At 36.0% G+C, this 27,460-nt stretch overlaps 1 protein-coding gene across 3 annotated transcripts in view; it reads right to left on the bottom strand.

Moving 5' to 3' along the window:
• Positions 1–27,460, bottom strand: part of sh3pxd2b (SH3 and PX domains 2B) — a 39,592-nt gene that overhangs the window by 8,172 nt on the left and 3,960 nt on the right. Inside the window, exons 2-9 of one of the 3 annotated variants that reach the window (XM_051093104.1) lie at positions 25,834–25,914; positions 16,675–16,750; positions 13,846–13,922; positions 7,346–7,437; positions 5,742–5,767; positions 5,483–5,518; positions 1,719–1,853; positions 6–107 (exon numbers count right to left, since the gene is read on the bottom strand). In XM_051093104.1, the coding sequence (XP_050949061.1) occupies positions 6–107; positions 1,719–1,853; positions 5,483–5,518; positions 5,742–5,767; positions 7,346–7,437; positions 13,846–13,922; positions 16,675–16,750; positions 25,834–25,914 (625 nt within the window). The other 2 variants (XM_051093105.1, XM_051093106.1) reach the window with 2 other exon arrangements.

Here is a 27,460-nt window from a genome sequence, read left to right as displayed (position 1 = left end):
TTTACCTTCTTCTGCTGGAAGTGAGAAATCATCAGGGTCATCCTGAGCTTCCAGACATGTGGCTGGTACCCAACCTTGAGCGTCCTCAGTGCTAACAAACCACCAGCCTGAGAAATAAGACAGGTTTGGAACATAATGAGGGTGAGTAAACGATGACAGAATATTCATTTTAGGCTAAGCTACTCGTTTAAAAGCACTTAACCATGGCCGTACACATCACTGAGCTCTCCGAGGTCTGGACCTGTATTTTTCCTAAGGTGTATATAATAGAAGTTGTAAAATAATTGCTTAATATTAGTTCCACTTTTCTGCTTCAAGGAGCCAGGATAGGCAACTTTTCCATAAGCTGCACTTATCATTGTCAAAAGGTTTAAGATCACCAATCAAATCAAAGTAGGCGGGATTTACTGTTTAGACGCTGCAGTTGACAGCCATAAAGTGCAAGATAGTAAATAACGTAATATTTAACAGCTCTTTTACGGTATAATGTAAATGGTAAACAACTGACAGATATTACACATCACTACTGTATAATCAAGCATGTAAACTAACTTTTGTTTAATTTCACCTCTTTTGCCTATAGGCTATGATTTACGTGATTCGCTTAATTCATAATTGTAAATGTGATGAGATACAAAACATTAACAGAGCCATTTTCAGCACATTATAGTTTTCTTGGAATTGTGAGTTTCTTTTTTCTCGCAACAGTGAGTTTATATCACGCAATTATAAGAAAAAAAGGACAGAATTGTGAGAAAAAAAGCCAGATTTGTGAGAAAAAGAACTGCAAGAAAAAAGTCTGAAATGCAAGATATAAACTTGCAATTGCGAGATAAAAACTTGTGATTGCAAGAAAAAAAAAATTGCAAGAAAAAAAAAATTGCAAGATATAATCTCTTGCAATTGCAAGAAAAACTTAAGTTGCAAGGAAAAAATGTAAAAAATTACAAGACAAACTTGCAATTGTAAGAAAAAATAATTATGGGATATAAACTTGCAATTGCGAGAAAAGAGTCAAAACTGTGAGAAAAGTCAAAATTTTGAGAAAGAAGTAAGAATTGCATGATACAAACTTGCAATTGCGAGAAAGAAAAGTCAGAATTGCAATTTTCTATCCTGCAGTTCTGACTTTATACTTCACAACTGCAAGTTTATATCACGCAATTAAATGGTCAGATGATCTGACCAATCATAACTGCTATTCTGTCCAACAGACAAATCAGACAGGAGAGTAGATTTACTTCACTGGACTGAAAACTTGAAAAACTGTGTGTACTGACGTCTTTCAGCGGGTGAAATAAAATAAGTTCTGATGTTCATTCATGTTTTTTTCGTGCTTTAAATTAAGAAGAAAAGACGATTGGTTCATGTGTCAACTGATCTAGTAAGGCAATATGGTGATCTGTCACATTAAACGGTATTCATTGTTTGAATTTCTTAAAAAAAGACAACATTTTAAAGCTGAACTGCATGAGAACATGATGTGTAGTGTGAGAGCGGCATTGTTTGTCGGACATAGCAACAGTAAACAAGGAAGGCGGGTTTTTGTAAAGGGTTGATTATCCATTTTTTTATTCAGTAGCAGAAACGTACCCCAATAGTTTTTGAACCTTGGTATTTATAAAACGCTGTGTACGGCGCTGGACTTGATTGATGATCAATGAATCCAGTCTGGATTAATTAATGTTGTGACTGACAATAACAGCGAAGGATCCTACCGGATTCATTCTTCTCGATGACCTCCACCACCTGCCCGACGTACAGGCTGATCTCAGAGCTCTCCTGTTTCTCGTAGTCGGTGACGGCCACGTACTGGTCCAGCAGCAGCGGGTCAGCTGAGGATGAGTCTCCTCCTGGAGGGACAGAGGGGACAGCTATGGACAACTCTCCTGGTGTCCCACCACCACCACAAGAGGAGAAAGAAGCAAACGTGATTGAAAAAGATCAAAGCAGGAAAGCCAGAGTTTTAGTGCTGAGTCTTGCGAGGAAACAAACCCACACCAAATCAGCAACGCCGCTACGCCAGATACGGAACAGAGTGGAATTATTATTAAATGGCTCATTTTAAGGGCTTTCTGGACAAAAATATCTTGATTATTCTGCAAAGCACATTTACTAGAGCCTAAAATGATATAATTTACGGTATGAAGAACACCGGTGCAGTGCATGAAGATTAGTGGTGATTCGTACCAAATCATTGAAGCAGATACTGACTGTGCTCCAGCTGAACTGATTTGCCCATTTCTGTGAATGATTTCATGAGGCTCTCTCTCAAAAAAACCCATTTCATATGCACATCTTATGTGTATGTTTACAACTCTGGTTGATACTTCACCCAAAAAGAAAATTCTCTGATCATTTACTCACACTCATGTCGTACCAAAGCCAAAAGGCTTTTGTCATCCTCAAAACACAAATGAAAATATTTGAATGAAACCTGAGAGATTTCTGTCCCTCCATTGACAGTCCATGCAAACAACACTTTGACTATTCAAAAAGTTTATCAAATTAATATTCAGAAGAGCTGAAATGTATGTACTTAGATGTTTGAGCTTCTGTTTACCATATTTTATGAGAGTTGTGTATATGCATTCATCAATGTTTATATAAGCATAACATTTATTAAATGAAATCTGTTCATCATATAACGCGACCGTGTCTCTTCAGAAGACATATGGATTCTTATTAACTTTTTGAATCAATGAAGTTTTGGTTGTAGAGACTTCAACAAAAGGCCAGAAATCTCTTAGGTTTCATTAAAAAAAATCTTGATTTGTGTTTAAAAGAAGAAGCAGACAGACAACTACTAGTCCCTGTATAACTTGTGCATGGCCACTGATTGAAATGTCTCCTTTTCTGCAGAATGCAAGAAAGAAAGAAGGAACAACATGAGGTGAGTAAATGTAAATTTAATCTAAAGACAATATTCCCCGCTTCTTATTCTTTTGAAATCATTCACAGATAAAGTGTAATTTCTGCTGAATTCAAAGCTGCACATTGTCCAAAGCATTTACAATTTTTAGTGACTAAATAAGTTACAGAAATGATTGTATAAATCGTAGAGCCCTGATGAACATTTTAATCACAAGGTTGAAGAGAGCACAAAAACCACCAGTCATGCACTAAAATATCAAATAAGTTATTCAATTTGTTTCCATATTTCTTATGCAGTATTAGATAGAATCACTACTTTGCATCTCACTAAGCATGCATATTTTAACTCAAAATATGTTTCTGAAAGTATTTGTGTCTGGTGTAGGCGTTGCTCTCTTTTACCTTGTGAAAAAAAGTGATATTTAACTGCTGCTTTATTGCAATGCTAAAGCACTTCTACTATACGGGAACACTAGAACTATTACCAGTACCATTTCATAGGGATGTAATGATTCACTCAACTCACGATGTGATATGATTCACGATACTGATTTCACAATGCACTTTTCTACCGGTTTTTCCACAAAATGAGAAAATAAATGAAACAGTGTTCTTGTATTGTTTCTCAGACTCATTTCAAATGCTGCACATTTCTGTGAAATTGAAATATGTCACATAACAAAACTAAGTTGAATTTTTAAAACAAACCCCAAATCAAATAAATACTACAAATAAAATAAAGCTCTTCATAGAAGGTTTTGTCTGTGCTCTTTCCATTTAAAATGAGAGGAAACCACCGCATTTTAATCACAATCCAAACAAAGATGGTACATACATGCAGCATGAACAGTTTCTGATTTAAATTACGACTGTATGATTTTGAAATTTAGAGCTGAAACATAATGGCCACACTTTTTCTTTGTTAAACTACAGTGCAGTGTTGCCAAGTCTGTGGTTTTCCTGCAGAATCGGGCTACTTTAACACTGTTGCCGAGGGTTGTTTTTCATGTGCACGGGTTTAAGTGATCCCAATAACGTCATATTTAGCCCCTGGAATGTGAATATATATATATATATATATATATATATAAAATAAAAAAAAAACCCCAGAATGTGCTTTTTAACAGGGGACCCCCTCGAAATGCGATTGGGCTAGTTTTGAGTAGCATTTGGGCGGGATTTGTTGTGACAACCTGGCAACCCTGATGACGTGCTACAGAACAACAGGCCTATAACAGACCTGTAAAGATTAAGATTAAAATGTAAACATGTTTAGGTTTAAAACTAAGTATCAAGTATTTGCTGTGATGAACGCCATAGCAAATACTAAAATCTGAAAGTCTGTTTGATATATTTAAATCAGCGTTGCCAGGTCTGCAGCTTTCCCGCAGAATTGGGCTTCTTTAACACTGTTGCCATGGGTTGTTTTTCATGTCTGTGTGTTAAAGTGACCCAAAAAACGTAATATTTATCCACTGGAATGCAAATTTTACCAGGGGAAACCTGCCAAAAAAATGTGTATTTTACCCCGCCAAACGCATGTTAAAATTTTAACATGGGACCCCCTCGAAACGCAACTGAGCTAGTTTTGAGCAATTAGTTGGGATTGGCTGTAAAACCTGGCAACCCTGATTTAACTCCTGCTCAAAAACAAAGTAGCACAGCTGCTTTGTTTACAGGTTGCCAGGGTAAAAGCTGCATTTCTGCTGTCCTTCAGCACCACCTGCTGTCTGAGCATCAATGTGTTTGTTTACATTAGAGTGTGCATACAGTGGAGTTGTGCATTTTAATTGGCTGATGGGAAAAGTATTGCAAAAATATGATTAATAAATAATTATTCACAGTATTTTGAAAACAGCAGATGGGCTGATTGAGATGTAAATTCACTCTCTGGCAGAAGGTGGTGCCAACACTATCTCACGACCAATTCGTATTGTATTTTACGAAACGGCTAATTCATACGACCTCACTCATGCGATTTTTTACGATTTGTCTAGACCCCAGTGACGGGTAGGTTAAGGGGCGAGGGTAGGTAATTCGTATGAATTCTTATAAATTGAGGAACTCGTAAAATGCGTACGATTTAGCAAAAAAATATACAAATTCATACGAGTGAGTTCATACGAATTCGTACGAATTAGCCACCTTGTGAAATAAGTACGAACTGCCACGAGATTGGGTTGGTGGCACTGAAACATCAGTGATACAGTGTTTCCTTGGTTACTGCATTAATTAACTAATTAATTAATTAGTATCATCTAAACTTTACTGAAGACAGTCAGTTCCCCTCAGAGATACATTTATCTAACCCCCCACCCCCAAATACATCATGATTCATTTAACATCTCAACCAACTTAAATCATCACATATTTTTATCGATTTCAACTGGCTTGGAGTGCATCATTACATCCCTATCATCACATACTAGTTGCTCAACTATCTGCTAAACGGTCCTCCAGTAACCCACCACCACACCGCCATGCACATCACACAGGAACGGAGCACAAAGCTTTGCCCTTGCCCACCTAAGAAACGGCCTCCCGCGGAAGGGCCGCACTTCGAGGGCTCACACACAAAGAGCATGGCTAAGCAAGTATCTGTTACTACCTCTCTTTAGGAAAGTAGTCGCTCGCTCCACAATGCCTGATGAGGGAACATGAATGAGAGCAGGAGTGAGGGCGAAGGTGGAAAAGTTTGGAATGAAAAGCATCCACAGTAAAGGGTGCAAGATGCACATTTGGTAGCTCAAATGAAACATTTATGAAGTGCATGGTCACCAGAGGGCACACTAACCACAGTCAATGTGAATTAATACTCTCAGATGTAACTTACGCATGGCACGTTGTCAAAAAGATCATTTTCTCACCTGATTTCTTTTTTCCACTGGGTTCCCTGTAATGAAGATATGTATGTTAGATATTCATGTTCTTATTTAATGATAAATATTTGTTCTTCTTAATGCAAAAACAATTTTAGAACCATGATACACTACTGTTATGTGTTATTTTAGTATCATTGATATACTATTATAGTTTTAATATTTAGATTTTTTTTTTATTTTAGTGTAATTTAATTTTTTTAACATGTCTGTATTGGTTTTTGTTTGTATGAGCTATTTTAGTACTTCAAAAAATGAAATGAAAAATCATCAAATGAAAATGAAAAATGTCAACTAGCTGAAACAACATAAGTTCAAGCGTTTTTTATATTGCGTTTTATTTATTAATTTATTTGTTATTCATTAATATAATTTTGATCACAGTATAAATTGGTTTATACATGACAATATTTATTTATTTATTTCTTCTTCTTTTTTCTTTTTTTTAATAATAAAAAAAAAATCTCTAAAGGCTAGTGGCTATTTATTTATTGATTTATTAATTTATTAATTTATTAATTTATTAGTCATCCCTTCAATATACAGGTTTCCTACCCATTTTCCATTTTAAAATTCCATACTTTTCCAGACTCAATTTCCAAACCTCTCAGTAGATTTTCAGACCATTTTTATTTTTTTAGCTTTATATGTGATATATAGTCATCTGTAAATATTTTTATTTTCTCAGGGTTTTTTTCATTGGTTTTCTCAAAGTGACAACATACAGTCTCTAAAATTAAAAAAAAAAAAAAAAAAAAAAAAAAACTTTTACATGCACACAAGAAATATTTTGTGCCCTCCAGAAACTATTCACATAGGATGCGCATAGAATTTTTTTGCATGCTTATGTATTACAATTTCTAGTTTTACATAACCTATCTCCTGCATCACTATCAATAAAATGAATGAATTAACAGATCTACATGCACAGAATGTGTCTTTTCTTATTGTATTATCTCTAATAGCAAGGCTATCAAGAATGATGACATCAAATTTGCCAAGTTCAAGGGTCTATTAAAAAAGACTTGTACTGTAAAAAGTGTTTGAAATTTGGTTTTCATTAGGGCAGTATGCCATATTTCAAGGCCTTAGGTCTCTTTAACACATACTTTGTAAAGGCCAAGAAACCACACTGCGAAATGGGCTGATGGTACAACAGGCGGCTCAGTGTGCATCGTCCTATATGCTAGGTTTAATGGTTTCTCGTGTGCACATAAAAGTCTGTATATTTTTAATTTTTGCAAAGGTCCTTGAGGGTATGTAATATGGTGCTAAGAATGTTGTGAGAAGATATCGAAAATGCTCATAACCTGCATTTTGCATAATAAAAAAAAATCACTAAACAGCTGCCATGAAATCTAATTTCTTCTGCAATAAATTTATTTTCATTAAATTCTTAATTTTCTATTATAAAAAACTAAGTAGGGGCAAAAGTCTGGAAACACAACTTTTCCAGACCTGGAAAATACTTAAATTCCAGAATTTTCCATACTTTTTCAAACCCCTTAGGAACCCTGAATATAAATTAAAGTGCATGAAGTTATCTGTGTCACTTTGATTTTGTGTGTGTATTGCATTGAGTGCAAACATACTCTTTTGGTGGGTTCAGGTCTTCAGGACGCGTCTCAAAGAACACACGAACCTCCTCACATTGAGAAATATACACTGGCAGCTGAATCAGGGCCTGAGGAGAAAATATACACAATTACTCGCTAATGTAACACACATTTAGAAGTGTAATTTGCTGACAAGTCATCAATTCACTTATACTACGTATGCAAATTCTGAAACATTTATGAAGCAAAGCGTTAGATGTTGTATGAAAATTATAACCCGTTTCATCTACACTAATCTACAAAACACATTCTTTTACTCCCTAAATGTATTCCTTATAACATACAAGCATGCAATAGTCATATAAAAACAGATGCATTTACACAGACAGCAACTGGAAGTTATTAATTTCTTGTGTTCCATTTATTTTAATGCAGAACTTCTTTAAATGCATAATCACTGACAACAGGCGATGAGTCTCAATTCTGTGCTTTCATATCAGGGCATGACATGACGGCAGATGGGCTGTGTGTTTCACTAGGCATTGATGGCAGGCTGTTTCTGTTTCACGAACCGCGCGTCCGTCTCGCAACGACCCACGTGAGCTTTCAGCTCTGGCTTCGAATCCAGTCTCTAATAGAGCTCCATGTGCCTTCTGGCTGACAGAAGATGCTTTTTGCTGTTGTATATTTTGGCAGAGGAGCTTTAATTTAATAAAGCTGAGTGCTGCTTCAGTGTCCTTCAGACGGACGACCCTTATGTCCACGTGCTGAGTTATGACGGCTGACCTGACTGGAATTTTAAAATCCACGCACTCGGACGCATCTGCTCAAGGTGCCCTTTTAAACTCGGAGCTTTGGCCAATTTTTCACAATTGCTTTTGACTCGCCAATTACTCTTGCAATTGCGCGTCTGCCCAATGCTCAATTTTCTTAATGAGAAGGGTGTTCTGAATGGCAAAAACATGCTTCTTTTATTAACAAACGGGAGGGTGGTTGGTCGAAGGCTGATGACTGGTCTGCTTCTCAGCATTGGATATGGATCTTATTCACGTCGGTTTCCATGGATATCACGGATGTCCACAGATTGATGCCTCCCCAGGGTTCAGTACCTGACCTCCCCGCTCATTAGCATTCCCTGAAGTCACTGCCTATATGGAGGCCAATTATAGTAAATGCACTCTACTGGGTGGGTGCATTACCTTGATTGTTTTATGTGTGTGTACGTGGAGCGAGCGAGACAGGGTGAGAGACAGAGAGAAAGAGATGAATGTAAACGTAAAAAGCCACAGACAGGCATGTGCCATGTTTATAAAGGAACAGGTTATAGCTCACTAAATACTACAGGATATACTGTGCTGTTTAAATACCACCTAATTCTTCTAACACTTTAGATTAGAGAACACTATTCACTATAAATGAGTTGCTTAATAGCATGCATATTAACTGCATATTGGCTGTTTATTAGTACTTATAAAGCACATTAATGCATGACCATATTCTAGATCCCTTAAAGGAGAAGTCCACTTCCAGAACAACAATTTACAGATAATGTACTCACCCCCTTGTCATCCAAGATTTTCATGTCTTTCTTTCATCAGTCGTAAAGAAATTATGTTTTTTGAGGAAAACATTTCAGGATTTTTCTCCATATAATGGACTGATATGGTACGTGGTTTTGAACTTCCAAAATGCAGTTTAAATGCAGCGTCAAACAATCCAGCCGAGAAAGAAGGGTCTTATCTAGCGAAACCATCGGTTATTTTCATAAAAATAATACAATTTAAATACTTTTTAACGTCAAACACTCGTCTTGTCTTGCTCTGCCTGAACTCTGTGTATTCTGACTCAAGACAGTTAGGGTATGTCAAAAAACTCCCTTAACAAAAGAGGTAAAACAGCGATGTAGGACAATTTTGAAGTTGAGGGAGAACATGAGATGGGAGTTTTTCGACATACACTGACTGACATGAACCGGAACAAAACAGAGTTCAGGCAGAGTAAGACAAGACGAGCGTTTGACATTAAAAAGTATATAAATTGTATTTTTTTAATGAAAATAGCCAATCGTTTTGCTAGATAAGACCCTTCTTTCTCGGCTGGGATCGTTTACAACCGCATTTGGGATCGTTTGAAGCTGCATTTAAACTGCATCTTGGAAGTTCAAACAATTGTTGTTCTGGAAGTGGACTTCTCCTTTAACCCGACCCAATAACTAAATGTAACTACAGTTCTACAACAACTACTTATCAATAAACAGCAAATTAAGAGTTTACTGAGGGACAACTCTAGTTAATAGCGAGTATGTGTTCCCTAACCCTTTTATGCATGGTGTCCACATTTGTGGACAGTTAATTTAACTCTGTTTAAGGTTCATTTATCATGGTAATTTTCTCCAAATCACTTGAGGGCAGTGTCAGTAGACTGACAGCAATATTGTAACAGCGGCTACTATTTTGAATTCCAAATATTCCTTGCTTGATGACATCATTAATCCTAAATGGCAGACAGCGACAGCCATGTGCTAAATGTCCCAGGCATATCTGTGAAAAACTTTTATACAGTATGTACTGTAAAGTAGTAAAGTAATAAAAAGAATCATAAAAAAAAAAAAAAATCTAGATAATGTTTTCCATAAGTCATGCAATGTTTTACACTAAAGGTAATAATAACTTTTTCTTTTGAATAAATAAACAAAATTCAGATTAAAAAAATAAAATAAAATAAAATCATCACTAATATCCCTGATTTTCAAGCTAAAATAATCTCTGGAGTACTACTGGTTTCCATTTACCTGACAAAACAAATACCTTAACAACATTTCTGACCTTTCACCTCAATTAATATAGATCCTGCTCCAGCATTTACAAAGCGAACAGGTCAGCTGAAGAGGTTCACACTGACGCTTATTAATTCACTGCTGTTAGTTCCCACTTGACTGCTATAACTGTATCAGGTGGTGGGTCACATGACTTCCACTGTCTGCATGACATCACCAATGAGCCGCATTAAATCACCAACACTCAGTAAAAATCAATCGTGAAAGATTCAGTCCCCCTGCAAATTCTAGTCCTCTTAGGACCTCAAGAATTAATTTATGTGAATGGCACACTGAATATTATATTGTGTCTCCCTGTTACAGTGCTTTTTATATTTTGAAAAGCAAAAATATTAATTTAACAATACAGCATTTTCATATTATTTGACAACTTGCCCTAATAATCCATTAGCAACTGGACTGAAAACATAAACCCTGCATCCAAATATGCCTACTTTTTAAAGATATATTAGGCAAAAAGCAATTATGTGAATGTCTGAGTATGTCTGAATTTATAGTTTTCATATTCTTATTCAAATACAGCATCTACTCCATGGAAGCCCATTTTCCACCATGGATTAAAAAAAAAATGTATCTGCATCTCACATTTCTGCTTTTCGTTCTCACAATTCTGTCTTTATTTCTCTGAACTGAATTTACACCTTGCAATACTGACTTTGTAACATGCAATTGTGAGTTTATAACATGCAATTCTGAGAAAAGTCAATTGTAAGATATAAACTCGCAACTGCGAGAAACAAGTCATTGTGAGAATTGTAAGATAAAGTCACAAGTTAATAACACCCATTTGTTCCTACAGTTGTCTAGAAGATCTAGAAGAGCTGTTTCATTAGAGTCATTCATAGTTCAAACTACTGAGATTGACCTATATACATATATAGTTTACATATACATTCTGTTTTTGTGGTCATTCTGTACATTTAGTAGCACTAAATAGGAAATACTGTGAAACAATGAAATGATGCCATTAAAAACAGCGTTCTCAAGGGTGTGTTTGCGCATCCAGCGAAGGCATCATTTCTTCTATCTAGGCAACATGCGACAGCACTGATTCATCAGCTGATGAGGACACAGCTTGTTTACAGTAGGTGTCTGGGAAGTGCTTTGAATTACTGGAACTGAATTATGACTTTTAAATGTTGTTTCTGGAGAACGTCACAGTTGAAAGTGGTAAAAGCCTCCTTCATAGAGTCGCAGATCATACCCGCTCACACAGGCGCACTCAAAAAAAAAAAAAACACTTGAAGCAACATTTTAAAAAGCTGTTTCCTCTAGAAACAGCCCTTTAAAAAGTCAACAAAAAGCCATGATGTGCTGACGAAGGCTAACTCAGTGCAGCTCCAAACCCCTGCCCTAAAGCAGACATTACGCTGCCAAGTGCGGATTCCTGGCTTTTTTCCCCCTTCTTTAACCCTTCCACCAAAAAAGCCCAACGGTTACTTAAGACGGAAGAGTCTTTTATGTTAAGGCAATTCAATTCACAGCGCAGACCACCACAGAAAAACTGCCTTGAAGCAAGAGAATTTATACTCAATCTCTCTGAAGTTAAGCAGGAACCAAAAGTAGGTTAACACTTTGAAAATTCACTATGAAGTTTTTAAAAAGGTGAGTTTGCTGAATGCCAAGACGTACATTAGTTTGGTCACTAAGGTTTTTTTAAGATACTGATACTTTTATTCAGCTCCAGTGCAATCAATATCTCTAAAACGACAGTGAGGACTTTTATAATCTTACAAAATATCTTAAAAAAATGCTGTTCTTGCTAACTTTCTGTTCATCAAACAATCCTGAAAACTCGCACTGTATTCAAGCTTCCACTTTTCATTAAGCAGCAACAATGCTGAAAATTCAGCTTTGATTTTAGGAATAAATTACATTTTAAAGATGCTGTATGTATTTTTAGACAGTTTTTAAGTATAAAAATAGCATAATATGTTTGCAGATATGTCTATATGTGTGACCCTGGACCACAAAACCAGTCATAAGGGTCAATTTTTTGAAATTGAGGTTTATTCATTATCTGAAAGCAAAATAAGCCTTCATTGGTGTATGGTTTGTTAGGATAGGACAATATTTGCCCTCTGAAATCTGGAATCTGAGGATGCCAGAAAACATAAAATAAAAAAAAATAAGTAAATAAAAATAATGAGAAAATCACCTTTAAAGTTGTCCAAATTATGTTCTTAGCAATGCATATCCTTACTTATCCTAATGATAATATCCTAATGATTTTTGGCATAAAAGGAAAATCAATAATTTTAACCCATACAATGTGTATTTGGCTATTGCTACTAATATACCCAAGCTACTTAAGACAGCCAGTTATTCTGCTTTGAAATGTGCATTCCGTGTCGGAATGTCTGTTTTTGTTTTGGTCTGTCTGACTCCGCCCACTGCCAGTTTAACCAATAGTATGTCAACAGCTTGGGTTGCCAGTTGATGGAAATACACATATTGCACCCACTGAAGTCAGCACACTCAGTCACAGATCACAGACTCCACCCAACCTAAAAAGCCTTGCCATCCATCTAAAAAGCTCTATGAGCAACAGCATATTGAAACGCAGATAAATCAACTCTTACACTGTAAGGCTTGTTAGCTAAAATAGTCAGTTACGCTCATTTCTTGTTGCATCTGGCAAACCATGTGAGTGTCAAGTCTAAGGAGGAGTGACGGGCGAAACAACTACTACACTTTAAATCAGAGGTTGCATCAGACTTGCATTTTGACGGACAGGGTCGTAAAAATAATATTACCAGTCAGTTTTAATTTTCATATCTTAATCACACATAACACATTTAATTTCTTTTATTTTTGTTCACATTTTCATTTTTAATCATTAATCTACAGGACGACAGCGCAGTGTTTAAAAACAACAAAATACACTAGGGCTATTTCTCGATTTTTTCATATACTCTCATTTTAATGAAACAATATTAATTCCTAAATCCTAATCGATATTTTAGTCTATGTTGTTTTCAGTTGATGAATAAACAGCACATAGTGCCCAATAAACCCAATAAATCGCAATAGTCTGAGCTCTGTCCTTTGTTACTTTTAATATGAAACATATTAACATCTAAAGTCTTAGATTTCAAATTCTGTTCATTTCATTAGGAAATGCAAGAAATAAATCCCGTTTTGGCACTCTTTAATGCTAAACGATAGATTGCTGTAGCTAAAGTGAGTAGGCTACTTGCTGATAAAAAAAAATTGTCAATGACGGACAATTTTCGGTTAATGCGACCTCTGCCTTAAATATATATTAAAATAGGAAACATATTTTAAATTGTAACAACATTTCATAATATTGGTGGCAGTCTTTCAAATACAATCTCCACCTTCACATATTCAAAGTTTAGTTACAAGACGTAAGAAATTATGGCGTTTGGTTTTGCTGATGTCAAATCTGATGCAACACTTGTTGACATGCCATATGTTGCACTTGCATGAGATTTAAGAGCTACAGCAGACTATTAAGCTACATTTATGGTTCTTTGTGTCTTTTTTGGTTACGGTCTACTGGAAAAGAGCAGCTTGGACATCTAAATCTCTGCTAAATCTCTCAGTCTGTGTTTCACGGGAGAGAAACAGAAGAGGTTGGGGCGACTGGAGTAAAGGATGTATTTACTGTGTAAAAGTAATGCTAGTGTCAGGTGAGATGTTCATTGTTGTGTACTTTTTTTTTTTTTTTACTTACCCGACAGTACTCATTTATGGGTTTCAGGCGTTTCATGGCCACGTCTCTGATGTGGCTTCGTCTGAAGAGAATCTTGCCTGTAAGGAAATCAAAATGATCATCACAAACACACCCTGCGTTCGCCAGCATCTTCATTCTCAAATTCATCAGCACTCTTTACAAGGTTTGAAAGGCAATTTTGGGAAACTTTTGGGAATGTCCCTTCATGCTTTATAACCATTTTATCAGATGCTGGAAGGCCACAAGCATGAAACTTGCCCAAACAAAGATTGCGGCCCATAAAACAATACCAAGAAATAAACACAAATGAGCCTCTTAAGTTTTATGACTCACATCCTGCTGAACTAAAACCGTATACTGTGGTCCATTTTAGCTGAAAGAAGTGAAAATATAAAGTGAAACATGTGGGAAAACAACTGGGCTATCCCACCCAAGGCCCCGGGTCATGGATCTTTCAGCAATGGCACATTCAGAAATATGAGGTTGAAAAACACCTTGATGTGTGTGATGTAGTGCGTATGCGTGAATGTGTTGGGTTACTGTCCTGTATTTACAACAAACCCTTTTCACACTATATTAACAGCCACATCAAATCAGGCACGACAGATTACACCTGGCATTTACATGCGGTTCCTGTGATCAGATTTTGAGGTGAGGGACTTTTTAACCATGTAAATAGAGTCATGTTACAGTATGACACCGCTAAGAAATCCAAATAACTGCAAGCGATATACATTATTTTGATCTAAATCAATCTCAACTGAAGCAATTATCATTAAACTGAAATTTAAAAGGTCTGTTCACACCAAGACAAATATTTGATGCAATAAGCATTTTAATTTGAATGAACGGCTGTTAATGCATCTGTTCAGACAGACACTTGCATTTGCATTTCTTTTTATGGAAAAATGTTTTAATCTTATTCCCACTGCACTGCCAAAAAAACTGGCCAACTGAGAGTTGCATAGCGGTTTGTGTATATCTGTTACGCAGTGCCTGTCCTAGTGAAAAATAAGTATAATAAATCTTATTTTAAATACATTTATTTCATGCTAAGTATACTACAAACACATTTACATATGAACTTAATAAAAATACCCTGCAATTGTATTTTTAGTATTCTAAACTGGTATATTTAGAGTCTGCTAAATTGGAACAACTAATTTTGTACTTAATGCACTGTAATTGTGTGGAAGTCGTGCCGAAGCCCAACTAAAAATATACTCAAGTATATCTGATTGTGCTAAAGTGAAACTACTGCAAGTATAGCTTTAGATACACTTTAAATATTTTGCATTTAAGGACCGATATTATTTAAAGATCATACAATCCTCATCAACAGTTCTCCTTTTTATAGTAAGAAATGTGCACTGTGCACAAGTAGTACTCCAAACAAAGTTTATGCTGTAATGTGGTTATTAAGGGACACGTGATACAAGTTTGCGAGTTACTATCTCCCTATAGTAAGAAAATCTCTAGGTACCCTTTATTGTCTCACCAGGTGTTTCTTGTTATCTTGTTACCCAGTCTGTATATGAAGAGTTCAGATGCAAAACCAGCTAAAAGCCATCTTGGTCAAAAATGAGATAATAGAAACATGTACAAAGTAGCCAGAAAAAAAAAAAAAGCTCATTCCAAGAAATACGTCAAATGGACTTTTCATATATACCCATGTGTTTCCTTGTCTTACTCTGTCAGTCGTTAAATGTTTGTGAATTTACATGCTACTGTTATTATTATTATTATTATAGTTAAAATTAATTTAAGGGCTCGACAGGCATGGCTCGATTTGAAAAAGGGGATATTATTTTTACAGATTAATTAAAAACCACTGCAATGTTCAAACAACACGTAAAAGTGAACTTAGCATCCAATGACCCCTTTAAAAAAATTCTATATATAATTTATATAATGATACATTTCAAATATTTGAAATTTATTTTCATCTACATTAAAAATGTAAAAATTGTATGTGATGGTAATGACATTTTTCAGTTAGTCAAATAACTTGGATGATGTAAAAATGCAAAAATGAATTGCTTAAAATGTACTAATTAATTTAGTAAAATGTATTTAAAGAGCTAAAAAGTTACTTTTTTCTACATTATTATAAACACTTACTTATTTAACATATTTTTACTTAGTTGTTTATGAGAAACAATAAAATGTTTAAAGGTACTACAGTATCTTTTTAAGCCCAAATCATCAACGGGACAGAGCAGTTATCCTAACTATCCTCTCTATATCTTGTTAAGAGTCAGTATCTGTTTTTAATAGACAAGTGCTACAATGCAATCGCATCTTTTACAAGTGTGTTTACAGAGAGCTCACTAATGGATGTTGAGTGGTGTACATGATGCTCAGGTAATTACAGGGGTATCTGCATAGATTCTAGACAAAGTGCTGTGTCAGTAAGTCCAGGCACTGGTTAAACGGTTGTAAAGTGCTGGTATGTAAGACAACTTTCAGGTGCTTGTAGACCGTCTGATCCACAAGCAAACAAACCTTCCAGGCTGCTTAATTACATCCAGGTGTTCAGTCTAAACGAATCAACTGTAACATTCACAACTTGCCGTAAAAGATGCCAAGCTAATTCTGTATATACATGTCATGAAGTTAAACCATTGTGCTGGAGCGCTACAATATCTGGATAGCATTTCCAATCATCTAAATGCCAGCTGCTTAGTATGTGACTTGAAATCTTCACTCATGGTGCTTCACAGGCACTCGGTTCTGCTGCTGGATTGTACGAAATTGAACAGAATTTCTGTAGACTGTGAATTGACTTTAATGTGTGTATAGTAGGGGGCGTTCTGGAATGATGTTTACCTGGTAAAAAGGGAATGATTCTGCGTTTAGGATCCTTCTGTCCTCCTTCCACAGGGAATTTATCCAGAAGTTCCATCTGCAGAACAATAATATAGAAAATTTAACATAAGCATGAAATTAGATCTCATTTTCGTTCTGCAGTGTAACATTTCTGAGTCAAACTAGAGAAAAAACAAATGTAGGGCAGGACTTGATTTAATAAATCAGGAATTGACTGGATTGTGAAAAAGCAAAACAAAATGTGATTTTGCAGTAAAGCACCAGCAGTTGCTGATTATAATGCATTCAACAAATGCTCGTTCCCCCTCCTTCCTGATCTGTATGCGTGGCCTGTTCTACATAGACATACTGACATAGTGGAACATTTTTATACTCTACACCTCCCTCATTTATACTCCAGTCCTGGATGCCCCATAACACTCACTCGCAGCTATATGTTATTTTTCTCTGCTGGCACCAATTAACATTTTCCTCCCATATGTAGAGTTTTGGTTACAGGCCCTTATTCCAGTCCAAAAGCAGCTGTGGACCAATGAAATCACACCTGTGCCTTTCCAAAGTGTAGCGTTGAAGTAGATCATATGTGCTTTTTACACATTCATTCACTGATGACTATAGCAGAGCTGGAGTTCATCATCAGAGTGACGTTTTCCAGCACAGCAGTTCTATAGTTCTAAAGGACCAACAGTTCACCCATAATCCCATCATTACCCATCATTTTCAATCCAAGATCACTGTGGTGACACTCCTTCAAATAGCAATACTTAAATTCAAACAGATGAACATGAATCCGGAAGAATTTTATTATGTTGTTTTTTGGCGCTAAAAGGAAGTTCTATTGCATTTGAAAATAATGTTTCACCGACACGAAATTCGACCCTAAATCTAACTAATATGTTAACAAAAGCAAATGTGAGATAAATATACATTTGCTAAAGCCACCATACCATTTTAACTTGCTTCTACAAGTGTTGATCACACTGGAATGCAAGTGAAATGCTGTACCGGGTGCGCTACCGAGCACATTTATTATATCAGAAAAGCCATACATATGGAGCAGGTTTTATGATGCAAATATCAAAATATATTAGTTAACAAAACATATACTCTGGTAACACATTTGCATAATGTCCACCCACGTTCTACGTTGCGAACAACTTGCCCGCCCATACATTTCCATGTGGTTTACCTCACATGGAAATTTACACGTACATTATACGGAAGGCGCTGTATCCTACGCTGTGAGTAAAATTGTTTTATATTTACTTCCAAAAGATGATGAACCTACAAAGATTGTATTTTCTACCGATCGTTCAAAATAAGTAGTTGCATACGTTATGGTTTGTGTAACAACCCTGCACATGTCATGCTAACCGGCTAAATCACGCTTCTGTAGTTCTGTTGTTCAGCTGTGGACCCACTGTAGTCTGACAATTTGTGATTGATGCAGCTTGACTGTCTGTCTGTCTCATTAGTTGGAGTAATGATAAAGGATGGCGCACGAAGTGGCTTTCACACCGAATGCGGAAAGCGCTGTGCTATGAAACCCATTCGTTTTAATTGCTTCTGCCCTGCGAGGATGGCTTGTTTCGGCCTCGACCAAAGCGCACGCGCAGCAGAGCACGCACGCCGCGGACAATTTTCAAATGAGTTGTTCAAATGAACTTTTGCCGCTGCGCTCTGAAGGTCTGCACTGAACCCAGCGGCCAGTGCAGCGCTTTCCGCGTTCGGTGTGAAAGCTGCCTTAATGCCTTATACAATGTTGAAGTTTACAACACAGAGGTGTGCCCGGTTCACTTACATAAGCAAATTGCGAGCACTTTCCACAGTAGACCGTGCTAACTTGTCGATCAGCCACTTCAGCCGTTTCATCATCAGACTCTGGCTGGAATTGTTATGGTAAAATCGATGCCATCTTTTCTATGTACTGACAAGTATCCAGGGCTGTCAGTCAGTTATGGCAATGGGCGTTTCGTTCTCCGACACGCTGTATGCGGTAGACCAATCATAAATGACTGCGCCATCTGACCAATCGCAGCAGTGAGGACTCACGGAAAGGAGGGGTTTAGAGAGACTGATTCTTCGAACTGCTTCGCACGAGTCGTTTATGAATCATTTAGAAAATGATTTGACCTTGCATACATGTAAACCTGTTTTGGGAGACAATATTAGCAACCTTTAAAATGGCATAATAGGGGCACTTTAATTGATAATCTGCCCCTGTAATCAAAATTTCTCTGAAAAGGAACAAAAATGGTTAGAATTTTATTACCTCTAATATTCATTTTAGCAGAAACTGCATTAAAATGTATGTACAGGCATAATTTTGGAGTTACGCAAAAAATGTTTTTTCTAATGAGTCTAGGTCAGGGGTGCCCAACCCTGTTCCTGAAGATTGACCTTCCTGCAGAGTTTAGTTTCTAACCCTGATCAAACACACCTGTCTGCAATTATCAAGTGCTCCTTCAGATCCTAATTAGTTGGTTCAGGTGTGTTTGATCAGGGTTGAAGCTGAACACTGCAGGAAGGTTGATCTCCAGGAACAGGGTTGAGCACCCCTGGTCTAGGTCATATAATTATGTAGTGTAAGTAATTTTGCTCATAAATGCAATGTTGACTTACTGAGTCGCAAAAGGCTGAGGGGAACGGAATGATGTAATGTGTCCGATTTGGATGTGCAATTAAAGAAATGACATCTACACTGTCTAATGGAACAAATAAAAGGTTTTTAACATACACTTTCGGCATAAACACCAAAGCAATGCACACATTTAAACGCTAAACCTTAGTGGTGCCGTAGTTCTCGCTCATGTCTGTTTCGAGACTAATGATGAAGCAAACATATACGTCATTCTGCCAGACAAAGCTTTTACTGTTGTCGGCTCATTTATTAAGCTGAAGAACAATGTCTTCTACTGTGACTCAGCACCATCAGAATGACGGCACACAGATAAAACACTTCATTTCCTCTTTCGCACAAACCAGTGAGCTGCATGGGTCTATAACAAAGCAGTGTCTGCCTTTTCTGAGATTTCATTTTTGTTAGCTCTACATAACCGTTTCCACATTTTTAAATAAAACTTGACAGATTTATAATTCATTTCCAATACAATGCATTTGGACATTTGGTAGACTGCAGTGGACCAATGAGTTGCATAAACAGCCTCCGTTTTAATGGTACTATTTTACATGTTATAATTTTACAAACAGCATGCACACTATCAAAATGTCAAAATGTCAAAACTAGTCAAAATGTGGATTTACCTACTTATACTTCGTAACAGTTTCCACGGTCAAGGTGACACGACAGTGTAACTTTCCTGTCTGCATTTGCTGTTCAAACTCTAGGTGGAATAATATTGGGTTGGAAAAGGAAGGAAGAATTCATTTTTATGGATATTTACACATCCTGTGAGAGGTATCCTGATGGGGATGACGGTAATTTCCTGCTCTGCCAGCATTACTCCTGCTGCTTACCATCATATCATTCACTGACAATACTGACAACGTAAAGCAGGCCTTTAAAAGTGATAATTCACTCAAATTAAAATATGTATTATGAAAAAAGCTAGTAAGTAGTTTTGGTTACAGCCAGGGGTGATTCTAGGATTTTCATTTATATTTTCATTTATATTTGTATAATAACTAACTAACTAAATAAATAAATAAATAAAATAGACAACCCAAACCTGTTTCTTGATTTGAAACAATATAACTCATTAGAACATGTAGAAATAAATTTTTCTATTTAGATATTTATTTTTTTTAAAGAAAATTATTGGTCTAGTTTCTACAACTTTCAAATCGGAGCAAAAATCTGACTTTAAACTTGAAAGAATTAAAGATTTGACATTTATCATTTTTAAAAAAACAAAAAAAACAAAAAAAAACAAACCATTGTGATAATATTTTTCCCATATCGCCCAGCCCTAACTACAAGTAAAACTAAGGATCTCATTCACAAACCACTCTCAAGCTAGACCTTCTTTAGACCTGGTGTTTTCACAAAAATCAGTAAATCAGCCCTTAATCAGAGCAACAGCAGAGGATGTGAGCAACTGAGAAGAGAACAAGGAAAAGCTGCCAAGAAAGCGACTCCAGTAAATGTCATTTAAAGGAGTAGTTTATGAAGACTCCTTTATGATAAGTCCATACAGTCAGCCCTTTCCTCTGCTGAACAAAGAGAAAAGCCTCCCCGCGTGACAGCCGTCTGTCTGATGTGACGAGCAGACACGGATCTCTCTGGAATCCACGAATGCTAATCACATCCATATGTCTGAGAGCCACGCCTGAGATCGGGTTCGGCTAAACTTCAGTTGTTTGAAAAAACTAAGCTGCTTAATTTGTTCATTATGATATATAAGAAAAAAATAACTATAAAAGATTTAGATTCAATTGTAAATAACGTGCAATTGTATCTAATACACAATGAAATGTCCAAAAACATTATCTTCAGTTACACTTTTTTAAAGTATATGACTTCCATAAGTGAATAAAATGATATGTTATGAAAGACTAATTAATTAAACTAAAAGTAATGCTTCATTGTGATACCGTTAATCAAGTACTAGTTAAAACTTGCCATCCCAAAACTTGTGGTCTGAATGTAAGGGTGTGTTCCACCATTTGCAAAGAGATTCTTCAATCTCTAAACCCCCCAAAACTATGAAACAGCGTAACCACATTCAGACGTCTGTGTCATAAGATCCGCTTCACTACTGAAGCGCATTAGTGGTTGTGTTATTTACCCTCTGAATGTCCTGCCTCACTGCTGCTATGTGCTGCATCAGCACTAGAGTTCCTCAACAACGCAGGAAAAACAGCAGCAGACGGTGAAAGAAATAGAGGGAAAGTTGAGGAAAAAGATACTAAAGCAGTCACATGCGTCATAGGAAAGAGGCATCAAGAAAAATAGGAGTCAGTCCATGGAAGTCAATGAGAATGATTCGCTTACACTCAAACACCAAAGCTTTTGAAATTCATTACATAATATTGAATTTCTAATTGCAATGTGTGTCAAAATGATCACAAAATGACAGTATTTCACCAAGTTAGCCAAACCAAAAGATTCCTTCTGAATCAAGTCACAGATAAAAACAAACGAGCAGTGGAGGTTTTTGCTTGGTTAACACATGGCTAAAGTCACTCAAAATAAATATTCAGAATATTCCGGGTTTAGTACAAGCTCTATATGCAGTATTTTAATCGTAATTGTTTTAATGTTAATTACGACAACAACAAAAAAAAGGTTACAGTGATATACTTGCAATTAAATGAGGCTTTTTTGAATGATTTAAAAGCATAATGATGGAGCTTAGTATTTTATTAAACCACATAACTCTTCTGTTAAAGTATTTGTTAAAATTACTTGAAAAAAAATCATGACTTTACAGTCATTTGGGGATTAATGACACTGAATGGCAATGTGAAATTGATGTAAAATTTGATATAGTATTACACAGAAAAAGTTGTTTTTTTCACACTAAAATTACATTAACATGCACATTGCCTTGAGGCTAGAAGATTAAAAACAGTAAATATTTTATTGTTTATAGTTAGTCAAAATGTAATAGATTCAAAATGCATTTTATACTAAGTATGATTCAAGTCTATTAACATATTTACTGACATATCGCTCGAGACTTACTGATATAAAAATTGTAATTAAACTTTATTTGGAGTACTTTGTGGAATTTGGAGTTTGTGCACAATGCACATTTCTTAATATTAAGTCTAAAATAATATAATATGTCACTACTGATGAAGATTCTATGAATCTTTAAATTAGAATATCTTTAGTTGTACTTCAGCACTACTTCAAGTACAAAATGAGTTGTTCCAGTTTAGCATTTTTTTAATATACCAGTTTAGTATACTAAAAGTACAACTGCAGGGCATTTTTATTAGGTACATAATATGTACTGGTATTTGCAGTATAATTAGCATAAAATAAATGTATTTGAAATACACTTTAGTATATCCATTTTAGGGACTGACTGGCCTCATTCACTAGTAAATGGCTTAATAAGCTTTTAATAAGCTTTTAATGGCTTTTAATAAGAAAAGGTAGGATAATACCAAAAACGCTGTTCTTTTACTTAGCTTTGTACAGTTTTTTTAAATGAATGTTTAAAACAACAACAATAATTGACAAACAATGTAAATGTTGTTTTAATAAACACTGTTGCACACCTCTTGAGCTAAATTAATTATTGTATTTTTAACAAAAATATTATATATTAAAAAAATAGATATTATATAAAAATAGTTTCCTTAAGAATCCACCACATAAGACATTTATAGACCTATGAGCTCACTATCTGATGGGGTTGTATTTTTCCATATGGTTCACATTTCTGTGGGACTGCCCAGCGGAGCGGTAACATTTTCAGGAAGTCATGGCACAGCTCACCACGGGGATTTCTGACCATTTGTACAAATTTGGTGAATAGCTTCAGTTGTGCTGAGTGCTTCTAATAATAGTGGTTTTCCGGTATAAACTGTTTGCAAGGTTTTGGCTGCTATAGAGAGGAAGATTCAGCATAACTGACCACCGTCATCGAACGGGAAGTTCAGCAAGCCTTGAAGTTTAGGGCTTTGAACTGTGTATTTATTTATTTTAAGTATTAATCTGGTGATCTCAACTCAAGAACCTCACGATCTTTATAACTAGCACTAACTGTCAACAGATTAAATATGTAAACTGATTTATGATCCATCACAATTTATAAATCAGTATTTGCCATGATGTGTGTATATATATACGTATATACAAAACATGCAATACTAATGACCAATGTGCTCACGCATAGTAAGTGTTGGCAGAACATCAGAAAATCAGAATAGTTTTCAGCAAATGTTCTTTCTTGGCCTTCTGTGATTCTGGATGAGATGTCATTGCGCAACTCACGCAGTTCTTCTGATCAAAACAGGAAGAGTCCCGATCATTATGACGTCAGTGACCGTGATGACAAAGTGTCCAAACTGTGTTTGTCAAATAGCATCAGATTAAGCAATCTGGAGGTTACAACCATATAGCAAAGTGCAGACTTCATCCAACAGGCCAAAGCTTTTATTTTAGAATATTATTGTGTTTGAACCAGTTTTCTTCGTGCAACAAAGCAAACTGACCAAACAATTAAATTTCAGCCATTTCTCTAATTTCCCAAGCATTGCTCCAGTGTTTCTTAACTAGTGGGTTGTGAGCCAAAAGTGGAATCTGAGTGGGTCGTGGAGTGTGCAGCCAAAGAAGTAACAACAAGTGTTTTTCTGACGTGAGGCTTATTTTGAAAAGCTGTTGACTTCTTTCACATGCAGTTTAAAATGCAAAATCAGTATTTTCAGTGAGATGAGATGTTGTCGGTCAGGCTATATGTCAGTGTCATTATTCCAACCTGTTACAAAACAAAAAGCCTCTTTCATCTCAGAAAAATTAATTTTCCTGTCCTGTCAGCAGTTTTTCTTTTTTTCTGTGCTCATTGCACGCACTCTTTGATTGTATGCACAAATTCAGCTGTTTATCACTTCATCATAAAAAAGTGCAAAAGAAACCCTGAGCATGCAATGTCATAGTTATGTTGTCAATTCAGCCGTTAGTTTGACTAACAGGTGACCTGACCAATCATAATGCTGAATCTGCCATTCTGTCTGACAAACAATAGATTAACATAGATGGACTTGAACTTGAAAAATGTTGTGTATTGACTTCTTTCTGCGGTAGGCTCACCTAGCGCAACCATTTCACATCATTGAAATAATGGCGCCCCCAATAATCCAAAATATGTATAATACGATATCGACTTTTTAAAACAAAGTAAATCTTTCATAGGTTTTCTATGACATATTTCAGTAAGAGACATCATTTATGTTATATTAAGCAATACAAGTCTTAATACCCAGGGTTCTCTTTAAAGGAGAAGAAAATTACAGATAATGTACTCATCCCATTGTTATCCAAGACATTCATGTCTTTCTTTGAACTTCCAAAATGCAGTTTAAATGCAGCTTCAAACGATCCCAAATGTGGTTGTAAACGATCCCAGCTGAGGCAGAAGGGTCTTATCTAGCAAAACGATCGGTTATTTTCATTTAAAAAAAAATACAATTGAAATACTTTTTAATGTCAAACGCTTGTCTTGTTTTACTCTGCCTGGACTGTTTTTGTTCTGGTTCATGACAGTTAGGGTATGTCGAAAAACTCCCATCTCATGTTCTCCCTCAACTTCAAAATCGTCCTATATCGCTGTTTTACCTTTTTTGTTAAGGGTGTTTGATTTTTCTTTGCATGTTCTTGCAAGTTCTGCAATGATGTAGGATAATTCTGAAATTATTTTTGAAAATACGGAGAAAATATGATTGGAGTTTTTCGACATACCCTAACTGTCTTGAGTCAGAATACACAGAGTTCAGTGAGAGACATAACGAGTGTTTGAGGTTAAAAAGTATTTAAAAAAAATATATATATATATATATATATATATTTTTTTTTTTTTTTTAATGAAAATAACCAATTGTTTCACTAGATAAGACCCTTCTTCCTCAGCTGGTTCGAAGCTGCATTTAAACTGCATTTTGGAAGTTCAAACTCGGGGCACCATATCAGTCCATTATATGGAGAAAAATGCAGAAATGTTTTCCTCAAAAAACATTATTTCTTTACGAATGAAGAAAGACAGACATGAACATCTTGGATGACAGGGGGGTGAGTACATTATCTGTAAAGTTTTGTTCTGGAAGTGGACTTCTGCTTTAATGACCATGGGAAATTGGGGGTCCCATGGCCAAACCTGTTGAGAACCACTGTTCTACACTATCCAGTGCACTGGCCTGGTCAGATATCTTAAGTATGTTTCTACACACTTCTGTCAGAGCCATGAATAGGATGATTTTTCCTGTTGCAGGAATGAACTAATTCCTGCCACATAAACTTCAGCATTTCTGTGGTCGTCGGTAAAATCCATGTTGATTTCTCCAAAAGCTAAGCTTTCAGTTCTGCACATGACATCAAACTCAGAGTTTGGTATTACTTCATCAAGGTTTCATTGGCAAAGATCAGTCACACTGGTTAAGCTCTCCGTTAAGCCTAAAGGATGCTAATATTTGGATTCACATGTTCATCATCACAGTGTTATACTGGTACTACTGTAGTACAAAACTCACCTGAAGGTCGAAAAATTTACTGTAGCGCCTGAAAATGATCTCAGTGCTGCCATCAGACCACGCCACTTTGATAATGTAAACCTAGAGTAAAAAAGAAAGAGAGTGTTAATCCAGATTTACAGTAACAATTCTTTCAATTAAGATAATTATATCATATACTCATATTTCCTAACCAGTTCAAGTACCAGTACATTGCACTCTTTTCCCTGCAACTTTGATGACTGGAGCTTCCAAGCTTCAAAGGATGCAGAAGCAGCATAAACGTGTCCTAAATGTGCCTCTAATGACCTGTGAACATCCCATCTGATTACACATGGTAGCTTTGACTATAATTTAAACCGTTACTCACTGAAAAATGTCTTTGATTTGTTTATTTAAGAAATAACAATGTGATCAAACATTTGTTTTTAACATCTGATTCCGTTTACAAAAATGGTCTGATTGATTTGCTCACTAATCACTCATTGATTCAAGATTTTGCTTGCCGTGATTAACAGCCAGCTGGAAGAAAACATTATCACCGAGCATGTTTACATGCATAACTACCAAAAAAAAAAAACGAGTTCATGAAAATGGTCAGAGTTACATTCCACCTTTGTGAGATTCTGTGTGCAGATATTAAAGGGGTCATATCATGAGATTTCATGTTTTCCTTTGTCTTTGGAGTGTTACAAGCTGTTCGTGCATATATAAGACCTGTAATGTTGCAAAGATTAAAGTCTTAAACCCAAAGAGATATTCTTTATGAAAGTTAAGACTCAGCTGCTGCCATGTTGTGGAGAAACTGTTTGTTCCGTTGCGAAAGCAAAACTACTTTGTTTGGCCTTCCAAATGAGTACACAACTAGAAATCAGTGGTTAAATACTGTTCCAGAACAGTACATTCGAGTGTGTGCAGTGCATTTTACAGAGGATTGTTTCCTGAACCTGGGAGAGTAGCCTACAGCGCCGGCTGTACACAAAGGCTGTTTTTATTAAGTGAGGCAATTCCAACTTTGCTGACGGCTTGTAAGTATGTTTTCATATTTATAGAATTTGCTACTGACTATTCACACATGGTTTTTGAGCAGTGCTTGTTGTTTGACGTTTTTACAATCACAAATACAGGCATGGTTTTAAGTTTACATGGCGTGACGCAACGCAACACCTAAAAAAGACAGTGTAAGTCATTATAATCAGTATTTATGTACCCACTGGATGCAACAAATGCCTCATTTATAATGGGTTTTATTGGTTTTGTCTCGTCGCGGCGGGATTTGCCATCACAACTTGGTAAGGGACGCAACGTTTCCATCACACGCTTGAGGTATTTCGGCCAATCACAACGCACTGGATAGCTGGCCAATCAGAGCACAACGTGAAAATTGACGTGTTTCAGAAAGGCGGGGCAGAGAGAAGCAACAATAAGGTACAGTATGTGGAAAATAATGTGTTTTTGAACCTTAAACCATGTAAACACATTGCATTACACCAAATACACAGAATAGTGTTCTTTTTAGCAACATCATATGACCCCTTTAAGGTTCTTCATTCCCTGCAAGGCCAAGATTTAGTCAACTTTTATATCCTCCACCAGTGAGCAATTACAAAAAATAAATAAATAAATAAATAAGGTAAAGATTAGTGAT

This window comes from Labeo rohita, chromosome 21 (assembly GCF_022985175.1).
Source record: "Labeo rohita strain BAU-BD-2019 chromosome 21, IGBB_LRoh.1.0, whole genome shotgun sequence".
NCBI classification, from domain to species: Eukaryota; Metazoa; Chordata; class Actinopteri; order Cypriniformes; family Cyprinidae; genus Labeo; species Labeo rohita.
The sequence above is the reverse complement of the archived record's forward strand: the minus strand, read 5'-3'. Positions and strand labels throughout refer to the sequence as shown.